Below are 16,090 nucleotides of genomic sequence, written 5' to 3'. Positions count from 1 at the left end.
GATGTGGAAACTGAGCCTCAGCTAGGCTGAGAAACTTGGCCGGGATCACACAGGTGAGCTAGGATGTGGCCCCAGACCATGGGTCCCCAGAGCCTAGGCTATCGGTTGATGTTCAATCAGTTTCTAAGAGCAAAGAATGGAATATATAGGGAGACACTCTGAAGCTTCATGAAGCTTGGCCGGTTCTGTAACGTACTGCCCGTGATTATCTAAGTATCTGTTGCTGTTTTTTTAAGTCAGAGGGCTGGGGTATGGACGGGTCTGGTGGACAGTGATGAGGCGGGTTCCCAGCATTACCAACTAGAGGCCCCAGAGGGAGGGTGAATGCTATTTGGTAGTTCAAGCCAGACTGGCTTCAGGGGGGTCACCAGGAATGCAGGACCGGCCTAGGTCCTGGATAAAGGGAAAACCTTATACAACTGCTGTTGCACCTTGACGTCAGCCGTGTGATTTATCTCCGTGTTTGAGACTCAGCCTGGGCAGTGGAAGAGCCCAGGACCTCACTGAAAGGTCCAGGTTCACGTCCCAGCTTTGCTGCTCAGTCGCTGTGTGACATCAGGCAAGTTACCTGTCCTCTGGAAGACCCAGTTTCCTTGACCGTGAGGTGGGGCCATTGCTCAGGCTGCTGGGCTGGGAGGCTGGCTGACATTGGTAATCGCTCTCTACCTGTTAACTGGATAAACAAAAGAACTTTGCACTCTGCCAACTGCTCTAGGTGTGGCTGTTATTTAAGAAGCCACTGTAGGGTGTCCTGATCCTGTGTCTGACAGACGTGGGTTTGAATTTTGGCTCTGTCACCTGACTCTGTGTCTGTGGACATGCCTGTCACATCTGTCTAAATCTCAGTTTCCTCATCTGTAAAATGGGAAGAATAAATACATCCACTGTACAGGGTTATGATGGAGATCAATGGAGGTTGAACACGCACACACATGGCAGGGGCTTAGTGCAGGATCCAATTTATAGTGGCTACCCTGTAGGTGACAGCTCGATCTGTGCTCACCCAGTGTTCCAGTCCAGTAGGATTTGGTCTCTGTCCCTTGGCTAAGATCTGGGAAGGCTTTGGTGGGGTGGCTGGGGCCGATGGTTCCCTATATGCCCCAACCTGGGATTTCAACGTGATAAAACAGACTCTGACCAGGGTAGCCAGACTTTCCAGGGAGGGGTATTGGTAGGGGCTGGTCCAGGAGCAACCATCCAGCCTGACGGAAGGCAAAAGCTGGCTTGGAAGTTTCAGGGAAACCAGCCCAAGGCCCTCATTTTGGAGGAAACTGAGGCCCAGGAAGATGCAGGGGTTGTGCTCAAGAGCACAGAGATGGAGACGGAGAACTGACTCTAGAAGCTGCCTAAAACCTTGTTAGGAAAGCAGGAAACAGAAGCAAGCAGCCAGAAATGACAAGGTTCTTACCTGTGCCTTCTCTTCTTGGAGAATGACCTGATTAAAGGAATTAAAAGGAAGAGAGACAGGGAGGGAGGGAAGGGAGAGAGGAGGGAGGAAGGAAGAAAATAAATACAGGTGAGTGTGAGGTTTGTTTTCCTGGGACAAACGTATCAGTGCATTTATGATCATGCTACACGGGGGTCAGGACACCCGGCGAATCCTCCTTCTGTCACAGATTTCGGACAACGGACACCATATGGGAGATACTGGTTTGCATTTTGAATTTCAGTCAAACCCACCGGAGCTTCAGTCCTCACCCCAAAATTGTCAGCGGGCCTGTCTCAGTTGCGGGTGGATGAAGGGGATATACAAGAGTCCTCTGCCTCCTCCCCTACCCCCGGGTGGGGTGAGCCTAGCGGTGGACTCTTCATCCTCCTCCTCCTCATCATCACGGGACAACCAGCTCCCACGTGTGGAACTTAACTGCGCCAGGCTCCATGCTAAGCGTCTCCCACACGCTCAGTCTTCACCCAAACCCTGGGAAGTTCTAGTAACAACCATTTTGCAGACGCTGAAGCGCAGAGAAGTTAGTTAAGTTGCCCAAGGTCACACAGCTCCACCCACGTAAGTCCTAGGGATTCTTCAGAGCTCCGCTCAGATATCACCTCCTTGTAGCATTTTCTGATCCCCTCAGGCTGGTTGGGTTCCCCAAGCTTGGGTGAGCTTCTGAGCTTAGTCTTATACTACCTTATGCACATTATAATGACTCATCTTCCCCACTAGAAGGTGAGCCACTTGAGGTCCAGGGCTGGGTTTTGGTCACTGTTCTGTTCCCGAAGCCCAGAATCTTATTCATGGCATATACTGGGTATTCAATAAATAGATGTGAAAAATGGGATTTTTTGTTGTTGTTGTTATTTTAGCCCTGAAGCCATGTCATGGAGGGGAGAGAAAGAAAAATCTCTATGCATCCCCCAGCCCTAGCTCCTATCTCCAAAAAAGTCCACTATCATTAACCCAACATCTCAAGAGCTTGGAGAAGCAGGGCCAGAAGTAGGGTGGTGCGTAGCAGGTGGTTTGGAAAATACCAGCAACAGCATCTACCCCTCTTAATCTCCACCTCCTGGGCTAAGCGTGGCTGGCAGAAAAAGCCATTCCTAACTTTCTGGCACAGTCTCTTTCTCAATGAGGAGAAACCCTTGAGTGAGAAGCCATTTGACTTCTAAGATCCTGATATGGAAAGGTCCCCCAAAATAGGACAGATTGGTCAGCAGAGGAAGGCGGCATTGCCGCCACAGGGGACCCCACGTCGGGAAAGGTTTCTAACACCAAATTAACAACGTTTTGCTAATCAGCTTTCCCACATGTTGTGCTAAGCGTGGACTCAACAGTCGAAATGTCTGGGCAGGCAGTGGACATAGCTGGTGACACCAGACTGAGTTGAGACCATTCTGGCAACAAGGGCTGAGATGTGGCCACACCCCTGGCTTGGAAAAAGCCACTTTGGGGGCAACTTTGAACCAAGGGTGGGATGCAGGGGGGAAACCCACATGCACTCTTCTCCTTTGTTCCACTGATTGTTTAATTGCACAAGTAATCCACCACTGATGTAGGCACATTGGAAGAGAGGGATAAGCAAAAAAGGATATATACCGCGCTTTCCGTACCGTCCACAGCCAAACACAGCAAAGAACTTACACTGGGAATTTCAAACTCCCTGCCCCCCCGGGGCCAAGCCGGCTTCGTAAATGTGTGTGAGGGGGCGCTAAGTGGGGCCTGTAGCACACGAGAGCACCTATGCTGTGTCTAAATGCACAGCAATCCCTCAACCCTAGCTGGTGGCCTCCTGTGGGAAAAGTGGCCCAGTGAAGGCAGAGCTGCTGATTTAACGGAGGAACTGGAAAACTTGATTTTTTTGTTTTATTATGCAATCTCCCAATTATAAAATGCTGAGTTGGCCCATGAGCCACAGATTTGAGTCCTCTGGTGTACATCCTTCCAGTTCTTTAATTCTCCCCCCCCACACACACACATACATGTGTGTGTGTACGTGTGTGAGTAGCGGGCACCTTTCGGAATGTGTGTCCAGCTCACAATGCCCCTTAACGACGTCCACAAGGGTGGACAATCCCAGAAGCCATGTTTTACATGTCCCATCCTCTAGGACAAGTGGGACCCACCAGAGAGGCCCTTCCTTGGGAATCTGGCATAAGGAACAAGCCAGAGAGCTCCTGTGTCTTCTTGTGGCTGGGTCTGCCACACGAAGACATGGGAACAGGGTGCAGCCATGTCTCCCCGTGTGGAACAGGGACTGTGTATCCTGCTTGGGTGCTACCAGCTCTCCACAGCCTGGTCCCAGCCCCTCACTGAGGTCTGACTGGTTCCTGAGACACTCCTGCCTCCTTATCATCACACATCCCTACGGGCCGGAGTTGGCTTTAGTGGGCCTCGGGTCCTTGCAACCAAGTTCCAAGTTAGACAAGAAAAAGGAAATAACAACACACAGGTGAGTACTGTACATAAGTGAAATGATAAGTTTCCCAGTGAACTTTGGGTGCCCCCCACTCCCACCCCAACCACCACCCCACCCGGAGGAGGAGGAGGGTGTTTGCCGAGGAGGAAGAAGGACAATACCTGTGTCGCTTATGTTTCTTGGAACCTTTCTTCTTCTTTTTCTTGACAGGCGATGGACTGTATGATGGGGACCTGCCGGGGGAGGAGACACCTTCAGAGGGATGTTCTTAAGGGCCAGCATGGGCTTTCAGAGACCCTTCTCCGGTCCCCACACAGGGTCTCAGCTCTTTCGGTAACACACACAAGGATAATACTGATACTGACATTAACAGTACTTGCATTTATCTATTTGATATAATCAAGTCTGCATTTGTTTTCAACGTCACCATGTACTTTATAGGCATTACCTCATGTAATCTTTCCACACGCTCCTTAGGTAGGGACAATTGCTACCTTCCTTTTTCAGACAAGGAAAGTGAGGTTCAGAGAGGTAAAGTGACTCGTCCAAAGACACACAGCTAGGACGTGCACGAGCCGAACTTCAAACTGAAGCCTCACTGAGAGCAGGGGCCTTGCTCTCAATCCCTTTTTTGTCTGCTGTTCTCCCCTCAGCTCTGCCCTTCCTCTCAGATACTTGAGGTCTCTCTGGTGCCTCACCCTGTCTCCCCGGTAGGGCCGAGCCCTTGGAGGAGACCTCGTCAGGCTGTGGTCGGCACGGGTGGTGCTCTCAGGGGTTACCCAAGAAACAAGAGCCACCCCAGGAACCTGACTATGACTGAAGACTGAAGTTCAAGTGACCTGAGTTCCAAGCTTGATGTACCCCCGACCCATGAAGTCACCTTGGGCATGTCACTGCTCATCTCTGCATCTTTCATTTCACCACTGACAAAATACCAAGGCTGAAACAGATTAGGAGTTTCAAAGTCAATGCCAACAGGGGCCTCTCAGCAGGAGGGGTGTAAGACAATAGAGAGTGGTGAGGACTGTGGTGAACCAGAGAGCATCTGCTTCTCAGATCGGCCGGAGGTCTTATGTGGGAATGCAGCCCTGGGCTTCTGGAACGCCTGCCTTTTCAACACAAGTCACCAGAAAAACACATCTTCGTGTGAAATCTGGTTTTTAAATGATGGCCACCAATTACACAAAAGAGGAACACTTGGGTGGTTCAGTTGGTTAAGTGCCCTGATTCTTGATTTTGGCTTGGGTCATGATCTCATGGCTCCTGGGATTGAGCCCTGTATTGGGCTCTGTGCTGACAGCGTGGAGCCTGCTTGGGATTCCCTCTCTCCCTCTCTTTTCCTCTGCCCCTTCCCTGCTTTCTCTCTTTCTCTAAATAAATAAATAAACTTAAAAAAAAAAAAAAAGACAAAATAAGCCCTTGTAGGTCAAACAGAACATGTCTTTGGGGGGAAATGCAGGGTTGAGAACAACTTCTCTTGGACCACAGCACCTGTCCCCCAAACACATGCCCAGGGGACATTTATTGGATGAACAATTGAATTAGTGAAGCCTGATTTCCTTCTTTGAAGTGTTCTGCCCACCCGTAAAATCAGGAACCTCAAAGCCACTTGCCCCAATTCCCCCCCCTCACCCTACGATGTAGGGTCTTCATTCACACTCCCCTCTGGGTCTTCTTTGGGCCTTAGAACAAGGCTAAAAGGGCATAGCAAGAACCCGGAAAATCTGGAGTTGGGGCCCGAGTCATCCAGACACTGCTCTCTGCTGCCCCCTGCAGGCCTCTTCAAACACTGCCTCTGAGGTTTGGCGAGATTTTCAACCTGACCCCCTCTGGGTCTGGAACACTGGACATAATTGTCGTCTTGAAGAAAGTCTGGAAGTACTTTTAAATTAAAAAAAAAAAATTAGAAGAGATTTTACAAAGAAAAAAATCCATGGGGTACAAAAGACTAATTGCTGGCCAAAAATATAAACTTCATTTTCCTTGGCATTCATCTGCTAGGTGGGAGTAGTAGAATCAACTGAGGAGCCTGGGATCCCTGTAAATCTGTCACCCTCTGTCCCCTGCCTTTTTTTTTCCTCATCTCTGAAATGGGTACAATAATGTTTGGTAAATTGTGGTCAAAGGGAAAAGACAACATGGAGATCACAGTGCTTAGAGCATAGCCCTCCACACAGAGTAAGTTCTCAAAAAAAAAAAAGTCATATTCATGGTCATGATTCTGCTGATTCACTGGTCATTTGTTGTGTGCCAGACACTATGACAGCTCCTTCCACAGCCATTTTCCTCCATCTGATTCTCACAAACGCCAGGTGTAACAGTATTTTATACAAGTGGAAACAGGCACAGAGAGGTGAAGGGTCTTGCCTAAGTCACACAGCTAGATAAGAGGCAGAGATTCAAACCCAAGGGGAGTCACTGTTTGACTCTGAAACCCATTTTACCCCTACTTCATCCTTTCTCCCACCTTTAAGATTTCATCTCCCCTTAGGACGCTCACCTCCTTCTCTTCTTCCGGGTGGATTTCTTCTTTTTCTTCTTCCCCCTGGAGGAAGTTGGTGGTGCCAGGTCTTTGTCACAGGAGGCACTGTGGGGAGCACAGAGTCAGGCATTAGAGAACCCAGGACGCCCCAAGCCCCAACCAGGGCTGCTGCTGCCGAGGAAGGAGGACCCAGTTCCTTGGAGGATGAAGGACCCATGGCGAATACCTAATTACCACCTCATGGTTGATTTGGTCATACTGCAGATTAAGCACTTCAAATAAGGAGTTAATGCCGACCTAATGAGACAGACGTTGTACTGTTACCCAAACACCAATTGATTATTTAAAACAGTTATAGAGGTTAACTGCTCCTTAATAGATTTATTATTGAATTTGCAAATGGCTCACCTTGGTAAATAAATCACTTTTTAAATAATTAATCAGCAGTTCAGCCCTCCCCCCCCCTTCCCCAGTACTTCATGTCCATCGTTCTTGCCGGAAATTTAATAGGAGGAGGAAGTTATGTTAAGTAGCAGCTGATTATTAAAAGTATATTTGCTGAGGTCTAATGTAATGAGATACATATCTTATATCGCTTCACAGAACCTCAAAAACCTCTGCTCTTCAGGAATAATTATTTCCCATTCAATTAAATTCAAATGCTCTGGCTGCAGCTGAATGAAGTCAACTTATCTCCTTTTATAATTGGGGCAGGCTCCAGGGATTTTTTTTAAAACACTATCCTGTGGCAAAAGGAGATGGGTTTGGGAAGAAAAACTGCTTGGGGACTGAAACATGCCCACTCAGTTGAACGTTACCGGGAAAATGTAGTATCAATAAGAATACTATTGTCGTTACTAGTGTTAAGACCACTATCGTTGATCCCCTTATGTGCCAACCGTTTTACATATACAAAAACGCTTTGAGGGTGGTATGACTTTTAGGGTCTCATTTTACAGACACAGACCATAAAGCACAAAATCATGAACTGGCTTGCCCATGGCTGCATCTGAGGTGGGATTGCAGTCAAGTCCTGTGTAATTCCCACCCAGAGAGCTTTCCCACAAAACCAACTGCCTTCTCAAACTTGTTTATGTGGACATTTCTTTTGGAAGTCACCCAACTCTTTAAAGGCCATCATCAGGGGCGCCTGGGTGGCGCAGTCGGTTAAGCGTCCGACTTCAGCCAGGTCACGATCTCGCGGTCCGTGAGTTCGAGCCCCGCGTCAGGCTCTGGGCTGATGGCTCGGAGCCTGGAGCCTGTTTCCGATTCTGTGTCTCCCTCTCTCTCTGCCCCTCCCCCGTTCATGCTCTGTCTCTCTCTGTCCCAAAAAAAAAAAAAAAAAAAAAAAAGGCCATCATCAAATGCTGCCATATTGAATTCCATTCTAAGAATCTGGATCATTATGGGTAGTAGAAAAAATGACCAAGCGACTAGACTATCTGTTAAGGTCTCTGCATTGCCAGTGAATAAAAATTGCATAGTTATATCTAGAACGTTTTCAAGAGAGTCACTTTAAGCAGGCTTAAATCAAATATCACAGGATTAAGTACCTCACTACTTAACTACACTTATGTGCTATACAGCACAAAGCACAGTACACATGTCCAGGAAGCAGACGGGCTGCTTGTGTAACTGTGGTAGGCCACTTCCAAATTTTTCCGGCAACAAGTGCTTGACACAGAGTAAGAGCCTAATAAATATTTGTTGGGTGACCTAATGAGGGGTGAATGGATGCAATAATTTAGCCACTTGTTAAATTATCTTGTTTCACATAAACACTTCGCAGTGTAACCATTGCCAGGAATTTGAAAGAAAAAAAAAAAACCCTAAACATTTAAGGAAGAAATGCTTAAAAAGGAAAAAAATCCTTAAAGCTGTATCTTATAAAATAGAGAAAGATCTCAATGTTTCAGACAATTATTCTCACTTCTTTTTCTGGAACCCCAGGGTCCCAGGGAAGCAGGCTTGGGAACCGCTTACCCTCCTATGTGAGCGATGGGGTCCAACGGAGAAAGGCCTTGACTTTGGATTTGAGGTCTGTGAGGGGGAAAATCAACCCCTTCCGCAAATCCCTCTACCTTTTTCTTCCTCCTGTACCTGTGTGCCTAGGTGTGCCCTCACAGCAGGGCTGGAGGGGCCAGACGAGTGGTTAAGTAAGTAACACCGCAGTTACACAAGCAGCCACGAAATGTGCAGCAGTTAAGTGTTTAGTGATTACACACGGAGTGGCTCCGTTCACAATGGTCAAACATGCAGACTCTGCAACCATAAAGAACGCTGGCTACAGACGCTGACACACTCCCGCTCCATTACCTCCTAGCTCAGCTACCTCTCTGGGTATCACGTGCATCATCTGTGAGATGGGAATAAAACATGATACCCGTGTCCCACGTTTGTCACAAGCAATGAGGCCCTCACTCATGCAATGCGCCCTGGTCTTCAGCAAGTTCATGTAAAAATGTACTTTCTATTATTGTATTATTATTTTTTTTTTTAGCATGTCAGAGAGTGGGTCTCAGATAAGAGAAGGGAGCAACACGCTCCACAGTCAAAGGGACTCTCCGCAGCCAAAGTGACAACATGGCATCCCTGTTGAGATTTTCATGCCCAGAGCCTGCTCTTCAGGCTCCATGACACCCCCACCGGCATTTCCAGCGCCCCCCACATTCTAGGCTCACGGTCAAGATCTGTACATGCGTATCTGATTTAATCCTCACTCTGATTAGGAGAAGTATATCTCAATATTCCCATTTTATAGTTGTGAAAACTGAGGCCTGGGAAGGAAAACTAAGTGCCCAAAGTTGCTCAGTTAGTACACGTCTATCTCTATGACACAGTCTCTCCCTTGGATTGGCTGAGAGACAGTGTTTTTGAAGTATAGAAATGCCCTTTCTCTCCCCTCTCTCCATCTCCCTCAGCCTCTTATGGAAACAGCTTTTTTCCTGTTTCCTGGAGAGAATTCTCCAGATCTGATGTTGACCTTCACTTCTCCAAGCTGATAGGACTTCACTCTTTCTCCCCCATTGACATCAGAGCCTAAATAAACCCTGTGGCCGAGACGGTAGGCTGGGTACAGAAGTGGACTTCACCTGTGAGTGATATTCTGGCTTCCCAAGCCACTTCTTCAGAATTCAGATTCTTTTTTTTTTTTTTTATAATTTTTTTTAACGTTTATTTATTTTTGAGACAGAGAGAGACAGAGCATGAATGGGGGAGGAGCAGAGAGAGGGAGACACAGAATCGGAAGCAGGCTCCAGGCTCTGGGCCATCAGCCCAGAGCCCGACGCGGGGCTCGAACTCACGGGCCGTGAGATGGTGACCTGAGCTGAAGTCGGACACTCAACCGACTGAGCCACCCAGGCGCCCCCAGAATTCAGATTCTTAACTAGACAACCCTGCTCATGGGCCTTGGGAGTCTATGAATCCTCTGAAATGGTACGTGGAATTTGGGGAGTTTTCTTGGAGCATATCCACACTTTCCCTGGTGGCAGCACTCACAGCTTCCATGTAATTCTCAGATGGGTGCCTAATATAGTTTAGAGTCTGTACCTTAGGAAACCAACAACTCCAGGACATAAAGAGAGAATCTGGACCAGATCAGGGGTCCTCAGGCTAATCTTGATCCTGCCACCTACTGTCCTCAGTTTCCACACCTGTAAAATGGCTTTGACACCCTCTGATGCAACAGGAAGAGGTAGGGATTATATCTAGGGCACACCATTGGCAAGGACACTAGGTTCATTTTCCACGTGTCACTGAGGGGGTAGGTACAAGCCCAGGGTAGTGAGAGAGTGGTGAGTTAGTTTCAACCAGCTGATAAAACCAGATAATAAGGACCATGTTGTCAACAAAATTGATTCTCCGGAGGCCAATGCAGACTAGGCTTTATATGTGCAGGGTGCAAAACTTGAAAATAGAAGCCAGGGGATAGATTAGCTTTTTCATTAGCATCAAAGTATAACGTGGTAGGTGTTAGTCTAGGATTTAAGATCAGAGAGACCATATTTCAAAACTTCACTTTGCCACTTACTGGCTGCCATATTTTTGGCAAGTTACATTACCTCTCCAAACCTCAGTAAAACGGTGTGTCCTCAGATGTCAGCACTGTGCCTGTCACCAATGGATGCTCAAGAAATCCTGGTTGAATAACTGAATTTAAGGAATAAATGCAAAGATCTGGATCTCAGGAGACAGATCTGGGCTGAAGTCATGACTTGGGAATAAGTAGCTTATAGAGTCATTAAAATGGACAGGAACTAGCTCGATCATCTAAGGCAAAGGCAACAAACTTTGACCCCCCAGGCTGTATCTAGCCTGTCTTTATAAATAAAGTTTTATTGAAATGCATCTATACACCTTATTTACGTAGAGTCTGTGGCTGTTTCTGTGCTACAATGGCAGGATTGAGTAGCTGTGGCCGAGTCCATCTGGTCCTCAAAATATTTGCTATCTGGTCCTCTACGGGAGAAAAAAAAAAAAAATGTGTGCTGACTTTTGATTGGGTTTAAGGGTCTGAAAGAGGAATTTGCAAACAGAAGGAGAGGAAGAGTGGCCAGAAAGACAAACTTCACTTCTGCATTCTCAACTTGAACCTCCTCACTGGACCCCAGAGAGGGTTGGGTCAGCATGTCACCTGCGTGCTCTGGCAGGACTGAGCTCCCGGCAGGCCTTGTCTCTCTCCCAGCTGTTGGTGCCCAAGGCCTCGGTGGCCAGATGCTGGCTCAGCTTTTCCGAGGGTCCATCCTGAGCTGGAACCACAGGGCTGCTCTGGGGTTCTGTCCTACAGGGGAACAAATAAAGAGGTTGAAATTGTTAGGATATGACAAGGTCTTCGCGTTCATCAGACATTCAGAGACATCCTAATATGGCCCAACTTTCCTTGCAGTTAGGTTGGCACCGTGAGAGATTATCTTTGGCCACTGTTCTCTCGGTGGAAGTGACGTGTGTCATTTCCGATTTGAGCCAGCAAGGTCTGTGTGCCTTCTCCAGCTCTCTCTCCCTCTGTTGCAGTGACCTTGGAGGTCAGATACCCCGAAAGGTGAAGCTACTTGGCGGAGGAGAGATGCCTGAGCCACATCGGACTTTGCATGATAGAAATAAGCCTTAGTTGGGTTGAGCCACTGGGATTTAGGGGTTTATTTGTTACGGTGGCATTGCTTATCCTATCCTATCCTGACTAAACCACAGGGAGAGGCTGGAAACCAGTGTTCCACATCCTTGCTCAAAACATTCAGTAGAGGCCAAAGCATGAGAGAATCAGTTCCAATGCCCCTTTGCCACTTCTGTCCATTTCCCTGCCTTATCCCCGGATGGAAGAGGTGTACATAGTTGGATTCAAACACTGTTTCCACCACTTAGTAGATAGAAGACTCCATCTCTCTGTTTTGCAGTTTCCTCAGTGATCAGATAGGGAGTAACACTAGTCCTTATATTGCTGGATGGTTATGAAAACGAGATAACATAAAGCAAACAAAACGGCCTTAAAAAGTGTCTGTTCCATTCCCCTTTGCTCCACTTTGGTGTCCTTGGCAGGTATGAGGCCACCTACCTGGGATGCAATTCCCATGAAGGCCTGAAGCTCATCCCTCTGCCTCTGAGAAGAGCCCCAGACAACTCTAGGAAAACTACCTGAGTCCCACTTCCTTCTTTGGGACCCAGAAAGGAGAAGGAAGTCACCTAGGTCCTCAGTCTTTGAAGACACTGCCACTCATATCTCCTGGCCCCCAACCTCAGGAGTTTGGGAGGAACAGGTGGATTTGGCATCATCCAGCGAGTGCCCCTCCCTCCTCACCCTGCCTGCAGAGTCCGGGTCAAGCACTGACCACAGGCAATAGCATTTCTCCTGCACCAAGCACCTGCAGCCAGTGCGTCAAGACTGGTTTTATGACTCAGGATGAATGCATCTGATAAGCCCCCTGCTCCTTAGGGCTGCCCAGAGAGCAGGCCAAACCCAGTCAATACTGAAGGAAGGGCAGCAAAACACATCCGTCTCTGTCAGCCGCTTATCAGTGCATCTTTAGAAGCAGAGCTGAGAGATGTGGCGAGCCCAGGAGGGATGGAGATTCTTGTCGGGGCCATCCGGCCCTCCTCACTGCCCACGCCAGGCTTCCAGAACTCCGGCGTTCCCTACACCTCTCTGCTCTGCTTCTCCTACTCTGAGGGCTCCATTCCCATGCCTCCAGTCTCTTCATATGGAACTCTGTCCTGATTCTGCTCAAACAACTCAGAGCTTACAATTTCTGCCCAGTGCCCAGCAACACTTGCCTCCTCTCATACTTGACCGGGCCTAGGCTAACCTGTGTCCAGGCCAGTTCTAAGTGTGGGGCTGCAGTGAACAAGAGAGAGGTGTCCCCTGTGATAACGGAGTTTACATTCCAGACGGGGGGTGGGGGTGGGGAGCAGGTCTAAGCGCATACACAAGTAATAACGTGGCTTATTGGATGGCAATAAATCATGGAGAGAATAAAACAGTATTCTGTAATGGGAGGGGGTGACTGTTCTTTTGTACAGAGTATCAGGGAAGAAGGCCACTCTGGAAGTAACCGGGGGATGGGGGCTTAAAGGAATAGGAACTCACCTTGCAGTGAGTGGTGGTTTTAAAATGTGTTCCAGAGTCTTTGACAGCCCTGCCATGAAAAGATGCAACCTAATTTCCTTCCCCTTGAATACTGGCAGGGCTTAGCGATTCGCTTTTAATGACTAGAAGGCAGTGCAAGTGATAACACGTGACTTCCGAGACCAGGTCACAAAGGCGGCTTCTGCCTCGCTCCCTTTGCACTGATCACTCTGAGGGAAGCCGTCACCACGGGGTGAGAACCCTCAGGCAGCGCTATGGGGAAGCCCGCTTGCAGAACAGCAGAGGCTTCCGGCCACCAGCCACGCGCACACGCCAACTTGGAATTGGACCCTCCAGCCCCAGTCGTGACTCATCAGATGACACTACAGCCCAGGCTGACATCTGCCCACAGTCTCACGCGAGATGCCCAGCCAGAGTGGCCCAGCCAAATTCCTGATGGGGAGACATCAGATCTGTTTGTTGTTTTAAGCTATAAGATTTTTGGGGGGGGGGTAATCCGTTGCCTGGCGATGTACAGATTCTACACAAGTTATCCATGGGAAGTGGAAAATGTGCTCTAGGCGGAAGGAATGGCAGGTTCAAAGACCCTTGGCATATATTCACAAGAAAGAGCAAGCAGGGCTAGGGTGTGGTAAGAGGGGAGACCAGAGTTCGCGTCTTGTAGGTCATGGGACTCTGCGGCTGAGATGGCACGGCTTTCGAACAGAGGACTGACTCACGTGGTCTGCCTCACATTTTAGAAGGATCAGCCCAGTGGCTGAAGACACTAGACACAAGGGAGGAGCAACAGGGAGGGAGGTGCATGCAACTGTCCAGGTTCGGATCGGTGGGTTGGTGACGGAGGTGATGAGATGTGGTCAGATTCTGATATTTGAAAGTGGGACTCTAGCATCATTTGCTGCTGGCTAAAGGTGGGTGGGAGAGAATAAGAGAAGGGGAGGGGTCAAGGATGACTCCAAGGTTTTGAGCCTGAGCAACCGGCAGGATGGGTCCCCATTGATGAGGTAGAGATGGTGACGCCGGGGGCAGACTTAGGGGGAGATCTAAGCCCTATTCTCGGATATAACAGTCCTTTTGCTACTATGACTGCAACTCCTGATACGAGCTGTTGCCATTTCATTATCTTTCCTCACACCAGACTATGAGTTCCCTGGGAGTGGGACTGTGTCTCACTGCCCCAGAGCCCACTGCGTGGTAAACACTCAACATTTGTGCAATGAATAAATGAAAGAGCACATGCATTGGCTAAAGAGAACACGCATTTGTTTCAAAGAGTTAGAAAGGGATTTTGAGATGCTTTGAGTTAATCCCTTCACGTCACAGTTGGTGGAAATAAACCAGCCAATGCCTCAGTCAACTCCGATGGCTCAGTTGATGCATTTTCTATTGTACCCCGTATTTCTCCTAGAAAAGTGATCAGCGAACTTATCAATGGATGTGTGTTGCCTTGAGCTGGACACACGTAAGAATGGGGTTTTGGACTCTGGGGCATTATAGGAAACCATGACCCAAATCTGTGTCCGAGGCAAGCCCTCAAAAGGGAAAAATAAACAACAATAACTGATGTGAGCAATGTGGCAGAGAATAAATAGACGATGAGTAAGAGCTGGCATTGTGTGGAAGGTCTCAGTGACTTCCGCTGCTGGAGGGAGAGGAGGCACGGGTTATCTGCAGCACAGGGACAGATGGGGAATGCTACTGCCAGGCTCTGGTGGACCAGGCTTAGGGTGAGGACAACCCTCATCCACCATCGCCAGCATCAGGGACTGGCAAATCCCGATGATGTTTTGGTGGCGTTGCTGCAGTTATAACCTGATACGGTCGATTGTTCTTTTCCCCCCATAACGCTGGCTTCACCTTCCTTGTGTTAAGTACCCCATCTGGGATTTTTGCAAACAAGCTAAAAAAACAAACAAAACCAGAATTAATTCTACCAGGCGGATAGGGAGTTGTGAGGGAAGGAAGAAAGGAATTCTCCATAATATCATACAACTTTTAAGATCTTTTTCCAAGATGTTCTGACACTTGGCTTCTCTGCTTCCTTAAAACTGAAAGAGGCTCTGAGACCATGCAGTCCCAGGCTTCCCAAACCTGGCACGGTATCAGAGGCTCCCAAGGAGCTTTTAAAAATACAGACTTCTCAGTCCTAACCTAGCCATAATAAATAGTCTCAAAGGGGTGAAACTAGGAAATCTGCATCTTAAAGAAACATCCCTGGTAATTTCGCCTCCTTTGGATTAAGAGTAAATCCAAACTGATTGCCAGAACTAAAAGGCTCTGCATGATCCGGCGTCTGCCCCGACCCTAGACCCCATCTCTTACCCTTCTGTCCATCCCTCACTCTGCTCCATCCACATGGCTTCCTTACTGTCGTCCCTCATGGAGAAAAGGGCCTTTGCTCAGAGGCTTTGCCCTTCTGTCCCATCCATCTGGCATGCTGTTCCTCCAGTTCTTTGCATGGCCAGTTCCTTCCTTTGGTTCAGAAGTCACCTTCTCAGAGAGACCCTCTCTGACCCCCTTAAGTGATTTTGCCCCTCTCTTCACCTGCCGCCAGCACAGCAGTCTGCTGTGTTACTGTTTGAAATGACTATTTTATATGTTTGTTTGCTAACCACTTGTCTACTAGACTGTAATGTTAGCTTCACGAGAGTGGGAACTAGTCTCTTTTCTCACCACGGAATCCCCAGGGATATGGTGCCTGGCATAGTGTGCCCTTTTTTGCTCAATAAACATTTGTCGAATGAATGACTGATGGATGGATAGATAAATGATGACTGATCTCAGGTGGGAACCACAGATCAGAGGCAAACTCTCCTTAGTACAAAGAAGCAGTGGTCCAAGGAGAAGGGCCCGCCTCAGTTGAGACAACATCTCAGCGGACTCAGACCTCAGCCGTGGAGCCCCTCTCCCCCAAGCCACCCCCCGCCAGCTTCCTTCCCCACCTCCCGCTCTGCAGCCTTGCAGGGCTTTAAGAAAAATTCCGTGTTCTGTTTTTGCTGAGGAGTCCCGGCAGCTGCCTCATTTTTACCACAGGGCCCTTCGATGTTGCATAAAAAAGCACTTAAAAGGAGGCGAGATCTTCAGGGGACAGCTAAAACAGTGAAGTCAAGGGCCGGCACACTCCACTTCACAGAGGGAGGGAGGGGGCCGTGCGTGCTGAATTCCTCAAGGCCT

At 48.4% G+C, this 16,090-nt stretch overlaps 1 protein-coding gene across 1 annotated transcript in view; it reads right to left on the bottom strand.

Moving 5' to 3' along the window:
• Window positions 1-16,090, bottom strand: part of SRRM4 (serine/arginine repetitive matrix 4) — a 156,280-nt gene that overhangs the window by 36,187 nt on the left and 104,003 nt on the right. The window contains exons 2-5 of the mRNA XM_060611824.3: window positions 10,973-11,119; window positions 6,355-6,441; window positions 4,016-4,087; window positions 1,409-1,435 (exon numbers count right to left, since the gene is read on the bottom strand). Coding sequence (XP_060467807.3) covers window positions 1,409-1,435; window positions 4,016-4,087; window positions 6,355-6,441; window positions 10,973-11,119 — 333 coding nt within the window. The remainder of the gene's footprint in view (window positions 1-1,408; window positions 1,436-4,015; window positions 4,088-6,354; window positions 6,442-10,972; window positions 11,120-16,090) is intronic.

The sequence above is a fragment of the Panthera onca genome, chromosome D3 (assembly GCF_046562875.1).
Source record: "Panthera onca isolate mPanOnc1 chromosome D3, mPanOnc1 haplotype 2, whole genome shotgun sequence".
Lineage (NCBI taxonomy): Eukaryota > Metazoa > Chordata > Mammalia > Carnivora > Felidae > Panthera > Panthera onca.
The sequence above is the reverse complement of the archived record's forward strand: the minus strand, read 5'-3'. Positions and strand labels throughout refer to the sequence as shown.